General features: G+C 48.0%; 1 gene segment (V, D, J or C); it reads right to left on the bottom strand.

Annotated features, from left to right (window-relative positions):
- Window positions 1-5,062: 5,062 nt before the first annotated feature.
- On the bottom strand, window positions 5,063-25,247 carry LOC144255317 (Ig heavy chain V region MOPC 141-like). The segment is given in 5 exon segments: window positions 5,063-5,232; window positions 9,243-9,515; window positions 20,744-20,761; window positions 24,790-25,116; window positions 25,202-25,247. Coding segments are annotated over 5 exon segments (834 nt in total).
- Between the last annotated feature and the right edge of the window lie 319 nt (window positions 25,248-25,566).

Below are 25,566 nucleotides of genomic sequence, written 5' to 3'. Positions count from 1 at the left end.
CATCCACTCTTCCTCTCACTCCTGTCCACTCACACACTCAGGATCTCTGCTTCTCCATTCATTACCTTTGAAAACAGCCACCAGGAAAACCCAGCTGAGCACACTCTCCATGGTGAGCAACTGTGTTCAGTCCTGATCACTGAGTGGGTTGAGCTGGGAGTCCAGGGCTGGGCTCCTGTGCAGAGCTGCAGGGTCAGGTGGGCTGGTTTTCATGAGCAGAGGGAGGCCCTATTTGCATGTCCTCCTGCTATATAGCAGCTCTGGGTGGAGGCCTCCTAGAGGAGCATTTAGAGTAGAGGTGTGTATCAGGTGCAGATAGGAGCACACAGCAGCATTCAGGAAAGTAAAACTGCTTTTGTGTATTTTTCTGTTCTGCCTACATCATGCATTAATGTGTTTTCCACATCTACATAATCATGACAGAGGGATAAGGGTCAATTCCATGATGCAGTTCTGAAATCACACAGAAGCTAGAGTGGTGATACACTGTGCCCAACAGCTCATATCTGTCAAGAGGAAGTTGAACATTTAGGCTTCTGCTCTTACCCTGGATAGGTGTGGTCCCCTGAACTTCCTACAACTCACAGGTGGACACACATCATGATGTCCTTAGAACCTGTTTTGTGGATACCTCACACTTGGTGGGAGCTGGGCTCACTCAGGCTGGAGCAGACTGTGGGCTGGACAATCTCAAGGGCACAGGTGAGGCCCTGGCGTGTGACCCCCTGACTGATGTCAGGCCATGTGCAGGACAGGGAGGGGCAGAGAGGGGCAGTGCAGGCAGAGCTGGTGCTTTGCAGTTTGGCCAGGAGAGCAGCACACTTGTGGTGCTGCCCAGGAGCTGTGGCCAGGAGGGTGAGGCCAGCAGCTCCACTGGGAGCAGTCCAGGGCTTTGCACCCTGAGGATGGAGGGTGTTTCAGGATCCCAGGGATCAACAAGGCCCAGCTTCCCCAGCTCAGAGGCAGAGATGAAGATCTGAAAGACCCTCCAGGGCAGGGCCTGAGGGAGAGAGCTCTGGGCTCCTGACCCAGGACTGCCCAGGGCATGGTTTCCCCTGTTCAGCCAGCAAGGGGCTCAGAGGTTCCCAGCCCTGGTTCAAGGGAGGCCAGGACCTGCTCCCTGCTGAGGGTGACCTTGTCCTCAGCCACACCATGCTGGCTTTGCAGGTGGCAGACTGTGAGAGCTACAGCATCAGGGATGGTTACATGGATACTTGAAAGGAAGGGCTGGGAGGTCAGATGGAGGGTCAGGGATCAGAGTCCCTGCTGGCAGCCCTGGAAGGTGATGCATGGAGCTGTGACATGAGGCCAGGGCTGCTGTGGAGACCCCAGGAACAGAGGAGCCAGCAGTGAGCAGCCCTTGCCCAGGAGGCTTCAGGCTGTAGGCCAAGCTCACTGAAAGTGAGACCAGGGGACTGTGTCCACCTGGGCTGTGTGCTGGGCCTGACCAGAGCCCTCACCACTCTCTCACTACAGTGACCCTGAGAAAATAATTGGAGCAGTCCAATTCTGAGCTTCAGCAGTCCTGCTGAAGTCCCTCTGTTTTTTTTTCTTTTGAAATAGGAATATTCACTCCTTCCATAGAGCTTAGGAGTATGGAACCCCTCTTTGATTTTAAGACACAGAGTGGATTTCCCTGAATCTTTTGGAGTCTTTGCACTGCACTTCTGAGCTCTGCTGAAGCATTTATGCCTTTAGGTTCTCAAGGATGAGGAATGACTGTGTTCTGCATTATGAGATGGACATGAAAGCTCTGTGTTCAGGGATAGAATGATTAGTGTGCATCATTGTCCTCACAAAATTCCATGTGATAAGGTTGTTCTGAGCTCCTTGGGCAGAGGGGGATCCCTTAGGACATGTGGACTAGGGGAATTTATGTCAATCACTGAGGACATTCCACGCAAGGGGATTGTCAGACCCCCTGTCTTCCTCCCTCCTTTTGATTCCTAGCAAAATGGAGAGTGATGTCCCCACAGGGGGCTCTCTGCATTGCCCCTCGAACATCTAGGAAAGGTGTAAATGCAAAGGACTCAGCAGAGCATGGACTGGAGCTTTAAAGCTTTTATCCATAATAAAGATCCTGTTTATGTGCTGATGGTCTCAGGTACCTGCTTCAGGGATGCAAAGCTGAGGAGCAGAGTTTTAGGTACTATGTTAGGAGAAGAGGCTGGGCCTGAAGGACAAACTGCAGGTGGTGGCAGATGTCAGACCCCCTCAGTGAGCTTCCCCTGGGGTCCAGCTGTGCCCAGGTCCCTCAGGAGAGCACTGCTGAGCAGAGGACGTTCTGTCTTTATGATGTGGAGCTTCTCACCTGGGCCTGTCTGGAGAGCCAGCTCCAGCTCAGGTCCTGTCACCAGAGTGAGTGTGAGGCCCAGGTGAGGGCCTGTGGCCATGGAGCTGGGAACTCCCAGGGCCCTGGGGTCCCTACAGTCAGGTGTCCCTGGTTGGTTTTCTTGCTGACATGTGCTCCTCCGTGGTATTTCCAAGTCCACCTGTCCTTTCCACAGTGGAGGGCTGTGGGCTGCTTCTTCTTAGGACACACAGGTGGCTGCCATCTGCAGGATGTCCTGTGAGCCTGGGGTCTCCCTCATCCACAGCAAGTGCCCAGGAGGGCAGCTCCCAGGCCTGAGTGAAGGTCACCGTTGGAGGAGAGGTGCAGTCCACTCTGCCCTCCCACGGCTCCCCCTAGCTCCAGGCCCTGCCTCACCAGCACCTCTCTGTCAGGTTTTCCTGGGGCTTTGAGCAATTCCACCCTGGGAGGAATCTCATGGGGTGTGGATTTGGACTGTCCTGGGGGCAGATGAAGGAGAGCTTCTGCTCAGGAGCTGCAGTGTCCTCTTGGGCACTCTCCCCCAGCATGTGCAGGTGTGAACCTCTTCTGCTGCTCAGTGGTGAGGCCCTACCCCTGCCCTGCACGGGCTGTTGGTGTGTGATGCAGATGTTTCCAGAGTCTGACTTCTTCACAGCCACGTGGGGTCAGGTGGTTTCCAACTTGGTGGACCACTGGGATCCTCTCTTCTCCTGACCAGAAGGTACCTTTTGATGACCTCTGGCTCCTGGTAATAATTTCCTGGTGCCACAATCCACATACACACCTTGATTTACCTGGTCCCTCCTCATGCTGACCTGGTCACTCTCTGAACCAGCCCACTGTGGAATGGCAGGAAGGTTCTCCTAAGGTTGTGGGCAATTCTGTTTTCATGCTTAAATTTCAACCTAGAGATTCTCGTAATGTGTTTCCACATTCCTGCTTTAGTAACTTTCTATTTAAATATAATATTTATAATATTATTATTATTTTAGTTGTAGATGGATACAACACCTTTATTTTATTCATTTATTTTCATGTGGTGCTGAGGATCAAACCCAGGGCCTACAACATGCTTCGCAAGCACTCTATCACTGAGCCACAACTGGAGGACTTTATTAACTCTTTGACAATTAGCTAGTGTTTCAGTTTCTTTTTTATTAAGTTGTTTATAACTTGCTAATTCAACTGGTTCGATGTGCGTCTGACATGGAGCACACACATTCTGCTTCAGCTCTCAGGCTGTCCCCTTCTCTGAGCACCCACTTGTCTCCTGGCCATGAGGACCATCAGGAGCCAATCCCAGGGATCCCTAGAGTCGGGTTTGCACAGTGCCTGCACCAGGACTGCACAGTGGTGTTGGGGTGCAGCGGAGCATCGGATGGAGAGACCACACAAGAGACTCATTTCATGCAATCGCAGGGGGGAAATTTATTAGGGATCCGTTCCAGCGCGCTGGGACTCTGTGCCCACTCAAGAAGGGAGAGCCGCTCAGAGCCCAGAGCAGAGGTCAGGTGGAGCTTAAGTACACTTCTTGGAGAGGGCGGTGGGCTTTGCATACATCAGAACAAATCATCATGAGGTACGGGAAAATTGATCAACAACCCTGAGTCAGGATTAGTGCATACATTGGTGGGAACAGATTGGACAGGGGTGATTGGTGCTCCTAAGTGGGGTACACATTTAAACTGATTGGTTTAGGTCCTGCAATGCCTACGTGCCAAGCAACTCGGAACCCTTAGCTATTAAACAACCAGAAAGTCAGTGGAAATATTTACTGGGCAGTTCCAGTATTGTCCTAACAGCTACAGGGATTACAGGTTTTGGGGGTAGCAGAGGGACTCTAACAATACCTAGTCTTTTACTTTTTAACCCAATCCCTGCACTTTGGAAACTTTAGGATGCCTGGTCTTTTACACTTTAACTCAGGCTCTGCGGCTTAGAATCAGCTTAGAAATTTTACCTTTACAGTGGGAAGAACTTGGATCTGCCACCACCTCATGGGTTATGTCCTCAGTGGCCCTAGGGACACATGTGTCTCTTCTTCACCGCAGGAAATGGTGTCTGTACTGCCTTCTTGCATGGGCTCTGACCCCCAATGCCACTGCAGCTCCTACACAGCAGTTAATGAAGGCACAGCTGGTGGTCAGTGATGTTCTGCCACTGGGTGAGATTGGAGCCCCTGTAGCAGGTGGCCTGTGCATCTGTGTGGCCAGGGGCCAGGCACCCTACATGATGTCCTTCATGAAGCAGAGCACAATAGGGCACCTGCTTGTACAGCCCAAAGGACGTGGCCAGAGAATTAGAGAAGGAAGAGGATTCCAGGGCTCTGAGGCTCTGGGTGGAGAGGGAGTCACAGAGGCTGCCAGGAAGGCCCTTTCTCCACACTGTCCCCATAGCCAGAGGGGCAGGTCAGAGCTCAGACCAGCCTGAGCCCTTATGCAGGAAGCCCCAGGCTGTGCCTTTTGCACCCGAGCACAGTCATAGGTGCTGAATCTGCAAGGTCCAGGCTGGTCACAGTCATGGGGGCTGCGTCTTCAGGGTCCAGGCTGGTCACTGTCATGGGGGCTGTGTTTGCAGGGTCCAGGCTGGTCACAGTCATGGGGGCTGCGTCTCCAGGGTCCAGGCTGGTCACAGTCATGGGGGCTGCGTCTCCAGGGTCCAGGGTGGTCACAGTCATGGGGGCTGCATCTCCAGGGTCCAGGGTGGTCACAGTCATGGGGGCTGCATCTGCAGGGTCCAGGCTGGTCACAGTCATGGGGGCTGCATCTGCAGGATCCAGGCTGGTCCAGTCATGAGGACTGTGTCTGCAGGGTCCAGGCTGGTCACAGTCATGGGGGCTGTGTCTCCAGGGTCCAGGGTTGTCACAGTCATGGGGGCTGAGTCTGGAGGTTCTAGGGTGGTCACCGTCTTGAGGGCTGTGTCTTCAGGGTCCAGGATGGTCAAGGTGAAGACCTACCTCCTTGTTGTTGTAGGGGTCCTAGGAGTTTGTGATCCAGCTCTTCAGGGCTGGGTGGACCAAACACTGGCCAGCCACTGCAGGGCCTTCCCTGGGTGACACACCCAGCCCAGTCCCTGTTAGGAGAGCCCAGTGAGGACCCAGAGAAGGAGCAGGTCAGCCTGTGTCATGGTGGGTCCTCCAGCCCAGGGCCACATTCCTCCAGGGAGACTGGAGACAGGTGCTTCATCACCCAGGCCCAGACTCTTTCAGCTGCACCTGGGAGAGGACCCTGGGGACAGAGAAGCAGAGTGAGTCTTGAGCTCAGATGCAGCTGCCCCAGGTCTTCCTCCCTGAGTCCGAGACCTCACATCTGGGAGCCTCGAGCAAAAGGAAGGAGAAGCACAGAAGGTTTTGTGCTCAAGTTTTTCTGTCAGGTCTGTTCATGACAGTGACCTAAGCTGACTCAGGGTATGAGCTGACACCCATTGTCCCGAAGATCCAGGATCTGGGTGTGTGGTCACAGCTCAGAGTCTCAGTCCTCTCTTGCCTGTAGCACAAACCCCAAGAGTGGGCAGATGCTCATGACCAATCTACAAAATTGAAACTACCTTATATTAGACAAAAGTGCTAAAAGCATGCAATGGAGAAATGATAGCATCTTCAAGAAATGGTGCTGGGAGAACTGGAAATCCATCTGCAACAAAATGAAATTGAATCCCTTTCTCTCACCATGCATAAAAGCTAACTCAAAATGGATCAAGGAGCTAGGAATCAAACCAGAGATTCTGCATCTAACAGAAGATAAAGTTGGTCCTAATCTCCATCTCGTGCGGTCAGGCTCTAAATTCCTTAATAGGACACCCATAGCACAAGAGTTAACATCAAGAATCAACAAATGGGACGTATTCAAACTAAACAGTTTTTTCTCAGCAAGAGAAACAATCAGTGAGGTAAATAGGGAGCCTACATCCTGGTCACAATTTTTTACCCCTCACACTTCAGATAGAGCTCTAATCTCCAGAGTATATGAAGAACTCAAAAAATTAAACAAGAAAACAAATAACCCAATCAACAAATGGGCCAAGGATCTGAACAGACACTTCTCAGAGGAGGATATAAACTCAATCAACAAATACATGAAAAGATGCTCACCATCCCTAGCAATCAGGGAAATGCAAATTTAAACCACTCTAAGATATCATCTCACTCCAGTAAGAATGGCAGCCATTATGAAGTCAAACAATAACAAGTGCTGGCGAGGATGTGGGGAAAAAGGTACACTTGTACATTGCTGGTGGGACTGTAAATTGGGGCAGCCAATTTGGAAATCAGTATGGAGATTCCTTGAAAACCTGGGAATGGAACCACAATTTGACCCAGCTATTCCCCTTCTCAGACTATACCCAAAAGACCTAAAACCAGTATACTACAGGGACAAAACTACATCAATGTTCATAGAAGCACAATTCACAATAGCTGAACTGTGGAACCAACCTAGATGCCCTTCAATAGATGAATGGTTAAAAAATTGGCATTTATACACAATGTAATGTTACTCAGCATTAAAAAATAACAAAATCATGGCATTTGCAGCGAAATGGATGGCATTAGAGCAGATTATGCTAAGTGAAGTTAGCCAATCCCCAAAAACAAATGCCAAATGTCTTCTTTGATAGAAGGGGGTTACTCAAAACAGAGCAGGGAGGAAGAGCATGAGAAGAAGATTACCACTAAACAGGGATGAGAGGTGGGAGGGTAAAGGAGAGAGAAGACAAATTGCAAGGAAGATGGAAGGAGACTCTCATTGTTATACAAAATTACACATAAGATGGTGTGAGGGGTGAAGAAAAAAGAGAGAGAAAGAGAGAAATGTGTCACAGTATATTGGGTAGAGAGAGGTGATGGGAGGGGAGGGGAAGGGAGGGGGGATAGGAAGGGCAGCAGAATACAACAGACATTAGTATGGCTGTATCTATAAACGTGGTGTATAACCAATGTGATCCTGCAACCTGTAAATGTGGAAAAATAAGAATTCATATCCCATTTGAATCAAATATATGATATCTCAAAAAAAAACAGAGAGAGAAAAAATACACTTTTTCAAGGCCAGGGATTTTATATATTTTCAAAAAGTTTGAATATATGATCTGTGAAAACTTTTCTGTACTCAGGAGAACACAGGGCAACCATTTGATTTGGGGTACTTGTAACTTGTGGAAAATCCACCCAAGCTTCGTGACCAGTTTTTAAGTCTCTTTTGTCAATGTTTTAAAGTTCATTTCTTAAATGTTTTGTAGGGCAATAAAAATGGTGTTATCTGGCATATATGAATGGAAGACTTCACATTTTTTGTTATATCTGATTTAATGAGAAAACAAGCACATCAAAGTATGAAAATAAAATACATTAAACTTGAAAAAAAATAGAAATATGAAAGTATTATAGATTGAAACAGCAGTGGCCTTCATTGATATAAAATATAAAACTCTAACTTAGCGACTTACGAGGTTCTTCTACAAAATCAGTGTTATAACCTTACCAAAATACTCCTTTAGGAGTATCTTAGACAATCTGGGATATAAAAATTGCTGCTGCTCTTCCTCACCCAGACTGGAGCTGGACTCTCAGCCCAGAGTGGGCACTGATGTGAGCAGGGACAGAGACCAGGGTGTCCCTGTCTGAGATCCTGAAACCCAGCCACAGTGGCTGGAAACCCAGGCAGGCTCCAAGCTCCCTCTCCCTAGCAGCCAGCTGTCCTGGGGCTTCTCAGCCTTGGGGTCACCTCATAGAGATGGGGTCAGAGTGGTCTTGGGCACAGTATTTCTTCTGGGGCCTGAGGCCAGGGACAGAGCTGACCTGCAGCTCCCACAGCCCATGCAGAGCTGACCACCCTTCCTCCTGGGTCTTTGCCAGGGAGCTCCTTTCTCTCAAAGACCTTGATCCCCCCTGTTTACATGCCACACACAGCTTGGAGCCATGAGGGTGGGGTGGGGGTGTCACAGAGCCTCATCATGAGGGACAGATAGCTCACTTACACCAAGGTTCACTCTGAATATGCATATTTCTGTGCATTTTGTCCAGGTTCAGGTCTTTCTGTCACTGCTCTCAGTTCAGTCTGTGGACATTTGGTTCAGTTAATTCCTTGCTATGGGTGATGTTGTGTGATGGCTGGAGGTTTGGCAGCTACAATGGTGTCTAACAACTGGCTGTCTTGCAAAATCCCTTTCCTAACATAAGAGAAAATAAAACATACTCCAGACATTGTCAAAGGTCCCCAGGGCTGGAAGGTTCTGGGCACTATGTGGGCTCAATTGTCTAGTGTGTTCTATGACCTGAGGCTTGACAGGAAGCACGCTGAGCAGGTTGGGAATGGGAAGGAGTCATAAGAAGAGGACCCAGGACCCCAGTGAGCATGGAGGGGATGAGACATGGTATCAAATGTTTACAGAGTTCACCTGGGCGAGGTGGAGCTCACCTGTAACCTCCAGTACTCAGGATGCTGAGGTAGGAGGACAACTAGCTCAAGGCCAGCCTGAACTTCTTAGGGAGACTATGACCTGCAGCTCCCACAGCCCATGCAGTTAAATTAAGACTCAAAGAGGGCTGGGATGGAGCTCAGGGGTAGGGCCCCCTCGTATCCATCCCTGGTACTGAACAGATAAGGTTCACATTACAAATACCAGGCAGGAAATACCATTAAAAATTAATGTTCTTCAGGAAAGATTGGTGAGCAGCCTGTGCTGAGTAAGGGAATTTCAGACAAGCCTGATCTAGAGAAGGAAAAGGCTCTGAAATTCTGAGAAAAGAAAGATCTAGAGAATCTCCATGCAAGGTAGAGTCAGGGTAGGTGTTAAATGGGCAGGAACCTCAGGGCCTGAGGTGTACTGATCTCTCCTCCCTCTGCACCTGCTCCAGGCTGACCAGGGCTCCCTGTGTGCTGAGCGCCCCCTGCTGGCCCTGGGTGCCCTGCAGGAGGTTTGTGTCTGGGCTCACACTGAGGTACCCTCACTGTGGCTCTGGCACAGTAATACGTGGCCGTGTCCTCAGTGGTCAGGGAGCTCAGCTGCAGGGAGAACTGGTTATTGGACGTGTCTCTGGAGATGGACACTTGGCCCTTGAGGGATGGGTTGTAGTAAGTGTTACCATTATAACATATGTCCCCTATCCACTCCTGCCCCTTCCCTGGGGGCTGAAGGATACACTCCCAGAAGTAACCACTGGTTGTGATGGAGAATCCAGACACATAACAGGTGAGGGAAAGGGTCTGTGAGGGCTTCACCTCGCCAGGTCCCAACTCCTGCAGCTGCACCTGGCACAGGACACCTGGGGACAAGAAGAGGCATACACTATCAGTCACTTTCAGTCACAGCCTCCCCATGGACCCAGGTCTGACAATGGGTCAGACACTCACCTTGGGGAGCTGTGACCAGGCACAGGACAAGACCCAGCAGCCTCATCTTCTAGACCACACCTGCCTTCCCAGAGACCTCAGCCCTGTCTGAGCAGAGAGCTGGGAGCTCCCACAGCCCAGAGGGCCTTTGAACCCAGAGCAGGAGGAGGGATTTGCATGTGGGTGAGGCTCTTCTGATATCTGGAGAGGCTGAGGTCAGGCTGCCCAGGTCCTCTGTGCTCCTGAGATGTGTCCCTGTCTTGAACCCAAGTGGAGCTTTACCTGTGAGAGGAGAGCAGGTGGTTTCAGGGGAGCTGGAAGGCTGTCAGAGGGGGAGCCCACCCTCCTGAGCCCAGCACCTTCCTCAGGACCCTGCTCCCCTCCTGGTGCCCAGTCTCCATCACCACACCCTCTCAGGCTCTGGGTGCTGAGTGCTCAGTTCTGAGTCCAGCACACTGCTTTCTCTCCCACTGTCTGCTACTGTGACATGGTCCTTCTGTTCCTGGAGAACATGTGACACTGTCATATTGGTTGTGTGACATAGGTGTAGCCTTCCTCATCTTCTAAAGGTCCTGTAATACAGGACACATCAGCACCAGCAGGGAGACTGGATGCAACACGTGATGGAGACCATTTGGGAAGAGGAGGAGACAGACTGTCTAAGTGGCTGTCCCCAGAGGAGCTGTGCACTGACATGTGACTTCCTCTCTATGTCCAGCTCCCTCTTCATCTGCAGAGGTTTCCCTGGATTCTAAGGGATCAGCTCAGTGCAGGTCCCAGGTGAGGAGAGCCATTAGTGAGGGAAGCCGCCCTCCATGAACCTCCTTAAGTCCTGATGCTCCAGGTTCTGAACAGTTACTGCATTCAGTCGGGCAGGGTAGTGCCAGGTCCAGTAACTTGGGTGCTCCCCCAGCTGGGATACCAGGGTGTGGCTCCAGGAGTAGGTGTCACCTGCTGGGGTTGAATCACACTCACCTGTTTGTCGGGAACTAGAAGGAAATTGTCTTTCAAAGATTAGCCTGACAGCCCCCTGGGAGACATGCTGCCCTGAAGGCATCCTGCAGCTACCTATCTCCCTGGAACACCCTGCGGTTATCAGGATCATCAGACATCTTGCAGCTGGCAGTTTTACCCACCCACATCCAGCAATTGCAAAGAGCTTCCCCATCCCCAGCATATGAATACCCCTGTGTGAACAATAAAAGTTTGCAGCTTGATCAGAACTTTTGTCTTGCTGTCATCTTTCATGTCTCTTGTCCCTTCATTCCTCCCCATCTAGGTTCACTGCCCACGTTGATGTGTCCTGCCGGATGGGACATTTGGCGCCCAATGTGGGGCTCGAGCCTTTGACTGAGAAGGAACACCATCCTCCGGGAATACTTGGCCAAGCGGGAGCGTGAGATCGCCTCGGCAGACATGACCAAGAGAAAGATCTGGGAGGAGAGCGAGGACGATGCAAGGTGAGTGACACACCATGGGACAAGCAGTTTTGTCACATGAGTTGTTTTTGTGAGGCCTCAAGGAGGCCCTCAAGACACGGGGGGGCGCGTGTTAAGAAAAAGGACTTAAAATTATTCTTTTCATAAGTAGAAGAATTGTGTCCATGGTTTCCCCTTGAAGGGACCATTGATGGTAAAAGATGGCTTAGAGTAGGAGACTGTTTAAAAGATTATTATGAATCCTTTGGCCCAGAAAAGGTGCCTGTTCCCACCTTTTCTTACTGGAACTTAATTAATTAACTTCTTAAAAGTTCACCCTTTGACAATGGTACCTTAAAACTTGTCAGGATTGGGGAAGAGGCTATGCAAAAGACCTCTCGTCCCCCCTCGGCATGCCCTTCAGTTAGTATAGACACAGACCCTTCTCAGTCTCCCCAGGACCCTGGGAACCTTCCTGGTCCCGCTCAAAACCCCACCCTAATAAATAAGGCTCCAATGGTTACCACCCACCTTTATCCAGTTTTAAATCCTGGAGACACACTGACCCCTGGGGAGGAGGCTACCTTGGAGAAGGACGCAGCTCCCTACCATTCAGAAGACCCGCCACCTCTCAGGACCCTGCCACAGCCTATAGGACTCACACATGCACCTCCCTCCTATATCCCTCCTGCCTTTTGTGCTCCGGCCCTTCAGGGGCCAACTGCCCCCTCAGGTATTTTTTCCCCACTTCCCCTGCCTAACCTGGCTCCCTTGCTAGAGTCTCTCCAACATAGACAGAACAGATCCAACTCTTAAAAGAATTAAGATCCCTTGACTCTGAGCTTCACTCATTAGCCTTAGGCATGGAGTCAACCCGAGCTGGCCCAAGGCGGTCTAATACAAAGGCTAAGCCGAGCCATCAGCCTGTTCTTGCCTTCCCAGTCACCCGCAGTCAGTCAGATAAGCCCACCCAGGCTGAGGACTCAGAGGAGGATCTAGTGGAGGAAGTGGCAGAAATGGATCAAGGGGACGAAGCGGGGGAAGGGCAAGAGGAAGATCAGGGCTCAGAGGATGAGGAGTTCACCCCTAGGCAGGAAGGAACACAGAGTGTCTACAAAAAATTAAGCCTGCGCTTTCTTGAAAAACTTAAAAAGGCTTGTGCTCACTATGGTCCCACTGCGCCCTACACATTGGCTTTACTAGAGAGTCACAGCGCACAATGGCTTACTCCTAATGACTGGAAATTTTTAGCCTGAGCTACCCTCAGTGCCGGAGACTTCCTGTTATGGAATGCAGATTTCAAAGAGCACTGTCGGAAACTGCTCAAAAAAATTTAACTAAGGCCTCCTCTAAATCCTGGACGTATGTTAAGCTAGTGGGCAATGCGCCCTTTGACACAAACCCTAAACAGGCGCGTTTCCCTGCTGGACTTTTGGTGCAGATTCAGATGGCTGCCTTACATGCTTGGAGACGCCTCCCTCAAAAGGGCTTGGCTACCACTTCCCTGGCAAAAATCCGATAAGGGCCTGATGAGCCTTATAGTGAGTTTGTTGCCCGGCTTAACCTAGCCGCGGAACGCCTGCTTGGACCAAGCAAAAGCGAAAGCACCTTTGTAAAACATCTTGCCTTTGAAAATTCCAACCCCGCATGTCAGGATGTTCTTCGACCACATAAGGACAAAGGGGAACTTTCTGACTTTATTAGACTCTGCCGGGGTGGGTGCAGCCCATGCCATGGGTCTGGTCATAGGTGCTGCCTTTACCAAGGTCTTTCACAATCCTGGCTCACATACTTGCTTTACTTGTAAACAACCTGGCCATTTTGCACGTGAGTGTACTATAGGCAAACAAAGCCTATGGATAGGATATCCTCAAACCGGGGCTAAACTGCCCCCAGCCACCCTTTGCCCTAGATGTGGCAAAGGTCATCACTGGGCCAGTGAGTGTAGATCTAAGACAAATGCCCTTGGACAGCCTACTTCTTCCTGCTTCCCAGGAAACTCCCTGAGGGGCCAGCCCCTGGCCCCGACCTCCCCCAGGACAAACCCAGGGGCAATAAGGTTTGTTCCCTCCCAAACTCCCGTCCTACCTCAAAATCCTTCTCCATGATTACCTCCCTCCAAGGAGCCACCCCAGGCAGTGCAGGATTCGACCTCTGTGCCACCACCGATACAATATTAGACTCCATGCAAGGGCCCCAGATAATACCCACTGGAATTATGGGTCCCCCTCCATCTCATACGTGTGCCCTTATTCTTGGAAGAGCCTCTACTACCTTACAAGGTGTTCAGGTCTTCCCTGGCATTATTGATAATGATTTCACTGGAGAAATAAAAATACTGGCCACAGCTATTTATGGAGTTGCGGCCATCCCAGCAGGAACAAGACTTGCACAATTAATACTCCTTCCCTTAGATTCAGGAGGCACTTCCACCGCCCAAACCCTACCTCGGGGGACTGCCTCCTTGGGCTCCTCTGATGTGTATTGGGTTCAGCCCATTTCTCACAATAGACCCACCCTTACCTTACTCATTGAAGGAAAGGACTTCCAAGGAATCCTAGATACTGGGGCTGATGCCACAATTATCTCTCAAAAATACTGGCCATCAGGTTGGCCCCTCACCCCATCCTTGACTGACCTTAAAGAGATAGGACAGTCAAAAAATCCTCTGGTCAGCTCTAGGGCTCTTAGCTGGACTGATAAAGAGGGTAATAAGGGAACTGTCACTCCTTTTGTTGTTCCTGACCTCCCTGTTAACCTATGGGGCCGAGATATTTTGAGTCAAATGGAAGTTATTCTTGCCAGTCTCAATTCCATGGTGACTCATCAAATGCTTCATATGAATTTTGTTCCTGGTACAGGTCTTGGGAGACTGAGACAAGGACTGGTTGAGCCCATACAACCCATACAAAAACAGATACATATGGACTTGGGTATTCGGATTTTTAGTGTCAGTCCCTGACCCTCCTGTACCCCACGCAGATAAGATTATTTGGGAGACTCAGGCTCCTATGTGGGTGGATCAGTGGCCCCTTACCCAAGAAAAATTGGAGGCTCTCTCCATGTTAGTGCAGGAACAGCTGGCAGCTGGCTATGTAGAGCCCTCAACCTCACCATGGAATACTCCTATTTTTGTTATCAAGAAAATTCAGGCAAGTGGCGCCTTTTACAAGATTTGCGCGCCATTAATAAAGTTATGTGCCCGATGGGAGCACTACAGCCAGGCATTCCCACACCAGTGGCTATTCCCAAAAAATATTGTAAAATGGTTATTGACTTAAAAGATTGCTTTTTTACCATTCCTTTACATCCTGAGGATAGACCCTATTTTGCCTTTAGTCTCCCTCGCATTAATTTTCAGGGCCCTATGCAGAGATTTCAATGGAAGGTTCTTCCCCAAGGTATGGCCAACAGCCCTAGTCTTTGCCAAAAATATGTGGCTCAAGCAGTAGACCCTGTGAGAGAGTGGTGGCCACAAATTTATATTTCACATTATATGGATGATTTGTTAATTGCTGCACCTAATACCCATGACCTTAATAATTGTTACTTGGACCTTTACAAAGCCCTCACTACGTTGGGACTACAGATAGCTCCTGACAAGGTTCAAACACAGGACCCTTATACCTATTTGGGCCTTAAACTTCAAGATAATCAGATCCAAATTCCTAAAATACAACTACGTGTGGACCATCTTCACACCCTTAATGATTTCCAAAAATTACTGGGAGATATTCAATGGCTAAGACCATATTTAAAATTACCCACTTGTGTACTTTTGCCCCTTAATGATATTTTGAGAGGTGATTCCCACCCCTCCTCCCCTCGAAAGCTTACTCCCAAGGCACGACAGGCATTAAACCAAGTCACAGAAGCCATTGCCCAACAGTTTGTTACACAAATTTCTTATAACCTTCCTCTGGTTCTGGTTATTTTACACACTCCTCATACACCTACAGGAATATTTTGGCAGCGGGATCCACATTTTAAAAATAAAGGCTGCCCCTTGCTTTGGGTCCATTTACCCACCACATCCTCCAAGGTTATTACTGTTTATCCTGCTCAGGTAGCTTCTATTATTATCAAAGGTCGCTTGCTTTCTCGACAACATTTTGGCAAAGACCCTGATAATATTTTAATTCCATATACTAGGACCAAACCCAATTTTTACTGCAGACAGGGGATGAATGGGGTATTGCCCTATCAGGCTTCTTGGGAACAATAGATAACCACCTCCCCAATGACCCCTTTTTACATTTTGCCCAATTACATCCATTTATTTTTCCCAAAATTACTCAAAAGGCTCCCATTCCCCAAGCCCTTACTGTCTTTACAGACGGCTCCAGTAACGGCCGTGCAGTCTTTGTTGTCAATAACCAGCCTACCACCTTTGATACTGTCTATCAGTCAGCACAGCTCGTGGAATTGTTTACCATAACACAAGTTTTTATAACATTTTTCGATAAGCCTGTTACTATGTATACAGACAGTGCCTACATGGCTCACTCTGTGCCCCTGCTGGAGATTTCACCCGCCATTAAGGCTTCTTCCAATGTGGCCTTTCTGTTTCACCAGCTTCAGCAGCTGATTCAGGCCAGACAACACCCATTTTTCTTAGGACACATCAGGGCACACTCTAATCTTCCTGGCCCTCCAACACAAGGCAATGCCCAGGCTGATGCAGCGACTCGTTCCATCTTTCCAATTTTTGTTGGCTCTGTTCAAAAGGCCACTGAGTTACACAATCTTCACCATTTAAATTCCCAGAGCCTTCGATTACTTTGTAAAATTACCAGGCAGCAGGCAAGAGAAATAGTAAAAGCATGTCCTGCTTGCACTGTCTCCCTCCCCATTCAACACTTGGGAGTTAACCCCCGAGGATTACTGCCCAATCAGGTTTGGCAAATGGATGTTACTCATTTTCCTGAATTTGGAAAAACCAAATATATACACGTTTCTATAGATACCTTCAGTGGCTTTATTTTTGCATCACCACATTCTGGAGAGGCTACCAAAGATGTCCTTTCTCATCTTGTTTCAGCCTTTTCCATAATGGGTAAACCAATACATATTAAAACAGATAATGGTCCTGAATATACCAGTGCCAAGTTTAAACAGTTTTGTGCTACCTTACAAATTTATCATACTACCGGAATTCCATACAACCCTCAGGGCCAAGGCATTGTGGAACGTGCCCACCTTACCTTAAAGACTTGGCTAACCCGCCTTAAGGCTTCTGCCCTTGTATTTACCACTCCAAGGGATCGCCTTAACCATGCATTATTTGCCCTTAATTTTCTTACCCTAGACAGTGAAGGCCATTCGGCCGCAGACAGACACTGGCATCCCTCGTCCAATTCTGTTCGCCCACCTGTAATGTGGCACGATCCCCTTACAAATAAATGGAAAGGCCCAGATCCTGAGGCTGGGAGATGGAAAAAGCCATCATGAAGCTTATAGAAGGTATTCTGTGTCTGTGTGGTACTTTGTGTCACCCCAAATTCACACAGTGACTTCAGCTCAGCTGCCTGTGCTGGATGGGGGTGGCAATGAAGAGCAGCCCAGGCCCAGGATGCTGCTGTCTGAACCCTCAGCAGTGACGCCACCTGCCTGTCAGGTTCCAGCCCCATCCTCCCCACACGTCTCACTGGGAAATGTGTCTGCAGACCCAGGGGCCAGCCCTGCTCTGGTCCCAGGAGCAGTGCCCATTCTCCATCATCCTCAGGAGGGAGGGTGGAGGGAATGTGGTGACACTCCTGCCCAGGGAAGATGGGGTGCACAGCTGAGCTGTCAAAATGCTGCCAACAAAACCGAGGGTCCCTCTCAGCAGTGGGCTTAGGAGAAGACCCTGCTCTTTGGAGTAAGGAAACGTCTGACCAGCCGCAGTGCCCAGTCCTTGCCTTATCTATGCACATCTCCATGGTACCTGTGGGGTCCTTTCCTGAGCAGCATGAGCGATGCTCCTGGTGCCCAGCCCGTTCCTGGGCAGAGCTCAGTGTGCTACCTGAGTAGGGTCCTCCTGCAAGTGAGCACCCACCTTGGGCCTGTCCTGTTCTGAGCCCCAGGTGCTGTGAGGTCAGGGGCCATCAAGGGAAACCAGACCTCATGTGCTCATTGCAGAGAGTGAACCAGGACCCTGAGGTGCTGAGTCTGTTCCCCTCATCAGTTCCCGCAGCGCCCCACAACCCAGGCCCCACCTCAGTGCTTCCTGACTGTATTACTAGGACACTGTGAGTCATGACCTTGAGGGCCATGTCAGAGCCCTGCGGAGGGGTGGCCTGGACAGCTCCTTGGCCCAGGCCCTCTGTGCCCACACTGTCTGCACAGCAGCAGGGACACTTCAGTGCTCCACTTGAACAGGTGGGAGAAGCACATCATGCTAATGGACCTCATGTGCCTCCTTCTGTCAACTATTAACTCCACAGTCTTATGAAGCTCAATCTTCTGAACTGAGGTCATGGCCGTGTTCTCTGAGTTAACGCATTCACCATGCTCCAAAGAGAACTCTGCAAACAAGGAGGGCACTGAACCTCTGGGTCTCAGTGTCTGCTGCCATCACTATTTAAATGTAATTCTAATCAAGCCCACAGAGGGCAGAGCAGGGCCCTGGAGACCCTTTACCTAGGATGAAGGTTCCCGATGGGCACCCTTGGTGGAAAGGCTGATCCAGGTATTAGCAGGTGCTGCAGCTCTGACTTCCACCATTCCATGGTGAGAAATCAAAGCCTGCTCTCTCAGCACTGCTGCAGGTGCACAGTAGGTGGTGACTCACCAGAGCCTCCTGCTGAGCCGCTGTCCTGGAGGTTCTCCTCCTGCTTATCAGAAGTGAGCTCCACTCTGACCAGCCTCTCCCAGGCCTACTGCCCCAGGTCCTGCTAGCACAAATTAATCTGAATGTCTGAGGGAAAAATTTGTTCATTATCCAAATGGCATTTGCTAATCAGGTGTCTCTCCAACACACATCCAGCCCACCCACCCTGTCTTTGCCCCCACTTCAGTCTTCCCATCATCACCCACACCTCACCTTCCCCACACTTTATTGCATGTTTTGGTTAAAGTGAGTTCTGATCATTCCTGTGTGAACTCTTGAGTCAGTATTGCCTTCTCCTCACCCACACTGAGCCTGGGCTCATAGAATTAGATGAGAAGTAGCTCATTGACAGTACTTACTGGTGTCTGCCTTACCTCTAATGAACACTGTTACTTGCAGCACATTCTTTTCTAAAAAGCCTGGAGATTGAGGTTAACAGTCGGATTTGGCTAAGCCATGTTATGAAGCTAAGATAAAGTGACAGCATGTGACTAAAAGGTCCCTTCACAAAGAGAAAAGGGAATCCAACTAGCAGATGCACAAATTGAAGACCTGTGAAAACATAAGGAAACAGACAAACAAGTTCCCCCCAAATCAACAATCCCTCAACAAAGAAAACATATATAGTAAAAGGGAAAAAAATTCCAGGGAATGACTTATAAATTTGATTACCAAGATGATTAGTGGAGTGAAAGAAGATCTGAGGAATGCACTACTAACATACAATAGATAAAATCTTATTCAGAACAGAGCTAGGGATTCTGGGAGGAACCCCCTGAGAACTTTGGAAAAGAAAGATGCCATACTTCATGTTGAATGCAATTGAAGCTATCAGAAACAATTTCAATTACACAAAACTGAATGTCAGGCATTGAAGACAGGATATATGACTTGAAGATTTAGTGAGCAGTAAGGAAGAAAAAGACCATGACCAGCTTACACTAGAACTCTGAAACAACCCCCTTCAGAGTGGCCCTGAACCTCCATTCCTTTTTCACCTCCACTGACTCTGAAGAGAGCAACCTACTCAGTGGAATTGAAAAGGAATCAGGTACAGTGCAATTGCAGTAAGAATGATTTCAATGACATAATATGGAACAATTTACAGACGTTCAGAAGAGATGCTCACCCACATTTAGGAGGAAGACAAAAACCCAAATAAACAAGAACCAAAAGTGCCCATCCAGGTCACATCACAATCAAAATGCCCAAGGAAAAGGGACAGAATATTTATAGCCACAGGAGAAATATCCCAAGACATATTGAGAGGTAAACAAGGAAGGCCAATTTCTGTCTTCAGCTGAGACTCTGTCATCCGGGAGGGCTTGGAAGGGATAAGCCAAATTCTGAAAGAGAGCAATTTCCACCATGACTGCTATACCCAGGAGAGCCAGGATTCAGAATCAAACTGGAAATAAAAACTTTCCAAGATTAGCACAAAGTAAAATAATTTATGGCCAGTGCATAAAAACACTGCAAGGACTCCACACACAGAAGGATACAAACCCCAGAGACGGCAACTGAAGAAACCACTGGAAAATTAAGAGCTAATTAAACACATGAAACAATTCAAAATGTCAGAATATAATAGGGAACCCCTCTCTGTGACAACTCTGGATGTCAATGCTCTGAGCTCTCCTGTGAGATGACACAGACTGGCAGGGACTTAGACAGAAGACCAACCCTATGCTGTCTGTGAGAGGATCATAAGGAGAGATCTACAGGCTGTAGTAAAAAAGGAAAAACTAGGTTCCTACAAATGAAGTCAAAACAGAAGCAAGAGTTTCTATATTCACACCCACCAAGTGGCATCCAGTACAAATAAAGCAGAATAACCAAGGAGGGTCCTACCTACCAGCAAATGGAGCAGTCCAAGACCAAGATATATAATTAGTAATAATTTATACTCTAAGTATTGATGCACCTAATTACATGAATGAAGCATTTACTGAAGTGATACTCAGAATACAATACATATTAATGAGTAATTTCAAAACATGTGCTTCACCAACAGACTTAACACCCAGACGCAAAATAATGAAGACTCTTTTGAGCAAAATGGTTATGTATATCACACGGATCTTACAGGTATCCATAGAGTATTTCATATGAGAATATTTGCATTTCTTTTCTTCTGAGCTGTTCATGGAAGTATATTTATAATAGATGTTATTTTAGGTCATAACCCAAGTCTTAGCAAAAACAAAAATTATTAATGTCATCCATTCCAGTATAGTACTTTTTAATCATTCTTTTTAGATTTACATGGCCATGCAGTGTTGCCTGCACAGTGAATTCCTTGCATTATATGGTATCACAATGCAAAGAAATTAGGAATCAACAGCAACATTCAAAGACAACTAATTTATACATGGAGATTAACTAAACAATACTCTAGAATGTGGATTGAATAATAGTAGAAAGGAGAAGATATATATATATATATATATATATATATATATATATATATATATATCTTAAGACAGCATACCAGTATCTTTCGAGCACTAACAAGAATTGTCATAAAAAACAATGCACAGAGATAAATGAGTGCATAACAAAAGAAAAAAAAACCAAGTAACAATCTAATATTTTATCTAAGAACCTTGCAAAGCAGTAACAAAGTCATTTCCAAAAAAGTGGAAGATAGGAAATAGATAATATTAGAAAAATTTGAATGAAATAAGAAAAAAATTCAGTGATTCAAAGAAGCAGTTCATGAAAAAATAGAGAAGGATGATCACTCCATAGTCAAACTAATTAAAAGTAAAAGGAAGTAGACTAAAAAGAACAAAATTAGAGAATATAAAGGAGATATCATCACAGACATCTCTGAAATCCAGATGATAATCCAGTATGACTTTGAATCTTATATCCCAATAAGTTGGAAAATCTAGAATGCAATGAAAAATGACATGTCACATATGATCCACCCAGTTTGAACCAAGAGGGTGTGTAAAATGTAACACAAAATGTCAATCAACACACTGAAGCTCAAGTAACAGGCTTCCAGAAAAGAAGATCCCTGGACCAGTTGGATTTTCAGCTGAGTTTTACCAGAAACTCAAACAACACCTAAAGCCAATCCTCTGAAATTGTTCCTTGGAAATAGAACTGGAGAGAAAACTCCAAAATTTATTCATAAAGCAAATACCACCCGCTTCCTTACACTGAATCCAGGAAAATACACACAAATTAACAAAAATTGCAGACCAATAACCCCAGTGAACATAAGTGTAGAAATTCTCAATAAAATAGCAACTAATGATCAAAATGGAGTTAAGAGGACTGTGCACTATTATCAATTTTGTTTCATGCCAAGGATGAAGTATTGACTGAAAATATATAAATCAATAAGTGTGGTTTATCATTAAAATAGAATTAAGGACAAGAATCTTATAATTATCTGCATAGATGAAGTGAAACCTTTGGGAAACCCAGCACCCATTCAGGTTTAGACAGTTGGAGAAATGGGTAGAAGGAATGTTTCCAATATCAAAATACTTCACATAACAAAGCAACTTCACAGTGAATGGAGAAAAACGGACAGTGTTTCCTCTAGAATCAAAAACAAGACAAGGAAAGCCAACCTCACCATTCCTAGGCATGGAGTTCTTGAAATTCTAACAAGAGAATTAACACAAGAGAAATAAACTAAGATTTACAGATAAGAAAAGAAGAAGCCAAATTTGGTGTGGTGCTAATGGCATGATCACATATCTAGAAACCGGAATTCTCAGCAGATGACTTTCAGAATTGAAAATTAGAATCCAGGGGTCCTCATCCCAGCTCTGCCTGAAACCAAGTAACTCTGAGCAAATACCTTTCAAGTCGGTTTCCTCACCTGTACAACAAGGGGCTGAAGTTTACTTTCTAAGGCCCTTCATTAGTCTAACATCCTATGGGTTCGTCTTTGCCTTCAGTGGTTTATGGTAAAATCTGTGAGCCACAATCTTACTATATAGAAGCTCCTTAGGGAGACGCTTCAATAGAGCAGAACCCATGGCCCAGGATGTGATGTTGTCACCTGTCATGTCCTGGGAACTGTGGAAACAGTCCTGGCAGAGGACAGAGTGGCTCCTGTAACTCTGATAGTCTGTGCATATCTGTGTCTCCAAGACCATGCTTGGAACTCACTAGAAATGCCTTTTAATTCCTGCTCAGCACAGCAGCTGGCAATGCTGCCCTCTTGTATGAGAATCCTTTACTCATAATCCAAAGTTCTTGTGAATGACTAAGGCAGCTGCTGTTGGGCATTGTTGAGGCTTTAGGACAGGGGGATGGCCCAGATTCAACCAGGTCTGCCAAGACTGCACCTGGGAGAAGTAAGCAGCAGGCACAGAGACATGGCAGGATGGACTGATGGTGACTAACAATGAATGAAGAAGCAGAGCCAGGGCAGGGGACCTCGGGATGGTCCTACAACACATGAGAAGAGAACTGATGGGAAACCACCTTAGGAGGCCAGACACAGGCTGGTCCAAAACCCAGATGACCACAGTGAGGCCAACTGCAATCCAACAGCCATGATGAACTAGGGGCTGGAACTCTGCAGAGAAGTCCTGGCAGGCTGGAGCTGAAGGGCAGGGCACAGTGAGAGAGCCACACCTTGACAGGGGCCACCTGCCTGGGGTGCAGGGACAGCTAAAGGTTCAGCCCACTGTGGATCCCTCCTCAGCACAGCAGAGGCCAATGTCACAAGAGCATCTCAACTAACCTAGAGCATACCACTGGGTGAAATCCAGCACTTTCCATGATGAAAGTCACCAGCAAGTTACTCAGAGGAAGAACAGCACAGTGAAGGTCATTTGTGAAAAACACACAGCAAATCCACTTCAGTGGGAGATCCTGAGTGCTCTTCCCTGAGGCCTGGACCTGGGCATGGAAGGACCCTCAGCCTTCCTCTTCCACAAAGGGCTGGAACCTAGCCAGGGGCTTAGCCAATAAGAATGTTGGAGAATGTCATCCAAGTCAGGAAGGATGAAATTACCCATGGCTGTTGGTGCATGATCTGAACATGCAGAGTCAGAACATGAGAGAATAAACCAACAAGATAAAGATCAAGGATGTCAGTGGGAAGGCAGGGCCTGCAGAAGGTTCTGCACAGCACAGGAGACAAGTAAGTGCAGGGAGAGAGCCTAGAGATTGGGGAAACCCTCTGCCCCACTTCTTAGGCAGGGAGTAGTACCCAGAATAAATAAAGAGCTCCAAAACCTTCACCTCCCCAAACAAGTGATCCACTTATTAGATGATAAAGAACTAACCAGACACTTCTCAATAGAAGAAAAACAAATGAACAACCAATATGTGAATAAAAGCTCATATCACTAACAATTAGGGAAATGCCAATGACAATGACAATGAGGTTCCTTCTCACTTCACCAGAATGACACTTATCAAGAATACAAGTAATGACAGGTGCTGGAGAAAACCTGGGGAGAGGACCCTCACACCTTGTTGGTGGGACAGCAGAAGAGAACCACCCTGAGGAGAGCAGGGTGGAAACACTTCAGAACAACAGGGAGGAAGCCACAGTGGGACCCAGCTCTCCTTCTGCTTGGTATTTACCCCAAAGACCCAAGTCAGCACAGTGCAGGGACATGGCCACTGCAGGGCTTATACAGTGCAATTCCCAAGACCAGGTTATGCAACCAGCCCAGGTGCCCTTCACTAGTGGATGGATAAAGGAAATGTGGGTCATGTACTGTGGTAGTAGTAGCAAATGTGACTCCATTTTGTTTGATAACTTCATTCTGTAAAACAACTATGCCAAGTAGAAGAGTCATGACTGCAGCAAGATGTTCTTTTCCTTTTGCTATAGAAACCTTTAAGAACACGAAACTACCTAATGGGGTATTGTTTCTGTAACTGGGGTCACTGGGCTAACGATGATTGGTTAGGCTTCCTTCTGCTTGACTGCACTGTCCCGCTTCTGTAACCTGGCTTGCTTGCATTGGCTAGACCCCCTGAACATCCCTTTTGCGGTTTTCAGGCTTATAAGGAGTGCCCTTGCAATTGTTCGGGGCTGATCAGGGGAACAGCTTTATGTTCTGGTCAGCCGCCACCGGTGTGCTTCAATAAAGGCATGATTCGATTATATGTGAGTGGTCTGGAAGTCAGTTTATGAAACCCTGGGACAAAGCTTTAACTACAACAGTACCAACACTGCAGCTCTGCTCAGCCAATAGGAGGAGTGAGATGATGGTGAGTGGACGGAGCTGGAGGACATTAGGGAAGGGGAATGAGAGAGGCTCAGGGAGTCAGGTGAGTGTTGGCTGTCCTCTGTGGGAGCTGCCAAAAATAAGGAAGATAAAGGAAGGGGAACCCCAAGAGCATAGATCAGTGGGGATCAGGAGGTGACTAAGGGAGAGGGAGGAGGGACAGGAGAAGGGAGGGGCCAGGAGTGAGCTGAGCAGATATTATTGGTCAATTCTGCCCACGTGGGAGTCCTGCACCTGTGGAGTGAACCACTGTGAGTTTCACACAAACACACACACACACACACACAGTGCAAATTTAATGAAAATTAGAAACTCGTGGAAGAAAGGTCAGATAAATAATGGGGAGTAGGAGGAAAATTTAAAAGGAGGAGCTGTGAGAGCAACAGAGGTTTTATAGACAATGAATGTATGTGACTATGTCAAAGTGAAAACCTATAATAAATATAGGTAAGATGCACTATTTCAAAAGAAAAAGAACATGACAAAAACAGAATGATTATCTTCAGACACATCAGAGATAAGTAGAGACCCCAAGGCCACAGAGGTTCCCTGGGAAGCTGGTACATGGACAGGCCTCCAGATGGAGGAACCCTGCCCCAACTCACATCTGCAGCTGCTCCTGGGCTGACCTGACTCCTGTGTGCAGAGCGCCCCCTGCTGGCCCTGGGTGAGCAGCAGGGAGGTTTGTGTCTGGGCTCACACTGAGGTCCCCTCACTGTGGCTCTGGCACAGTAATAGGTGGCTGTGTCCTCAGTGGTCAGGGAGCTCAGCTGCAGGGAGAACTGGTTCTTGGACGTGTCTCTCGAGATGGACACTCGGCTCTTGAGGGATGGGTTGTAGTTAGTGCTACCACCATAACTTATGTACCCTATGTACTCCAGCCCCTTCCCTGGTGGCTGACGGATCCAGCTCCAGTAGTAATTACTGGTGATGGAGTAACCAGAGACAGCACAGGTGAGGGACAGGGTCTGTGAGGGATTCACCAGGCCAGGTCCTGACTCCTGCAGCTGCACCTGGCACAGGACACCTGGGGACAAGAACAGTCACACCCTGTCAGTCACCTGCAGTCACAACCTCCCTATGGACCCAGGTCTGACATTGGGGACACTCACCTTGGAGAGCTGTGACCAGGCACAGGACAAGACCCAGCAGCCTCATCTTCTAGACCACACCTGCCTTCCCAGAGACCTCAGTCCTCTCTGAGCAGAGAGCTGGGAGCTCCCACAGCCCAGAGGGCATTTGAACCCAGAGCAGGAGGAGGAATTTGCATGTGGGTGAGGCTCCTCTGATATCTGGAGAGGCTGAGGTCAGGCTGCCCAGGTCCTCTGTGCTCCTGAGATGTGTCCCTGTCTTGAGCCCAAGTGGAGCTTTACCTGTGAGAGGAGAGCAGGTGGTTTCAGGGGAGCTGGAAGGCTGTCAGAGGGGGAGCCCACCCTCCTGAGCCCAGCCCTGCCTCCTCCAAGCGCTTCCTCCCTGC

This window comes from Urocitellus parryii, chromosome 6 (assembly GCF_045843805.1).
Source record: "Urocitellus parryii isolate mUroPar1 chromosome 6, mUroPar1.hap1, whole genome shotgun sequence".
In the NCBI taxonomy this organism is placed as follows: Eukaryota; Metazoa; Chordata; class Mammalia; order Rodentia; family Sciuridae; genus Urocitellus; species Urocitellus parryii.
The sequence above is the reverse complement of the archived record's forward strand: the minus strand, read 5'-3'. Positions and strand labels throughout refer to the sequence as shown.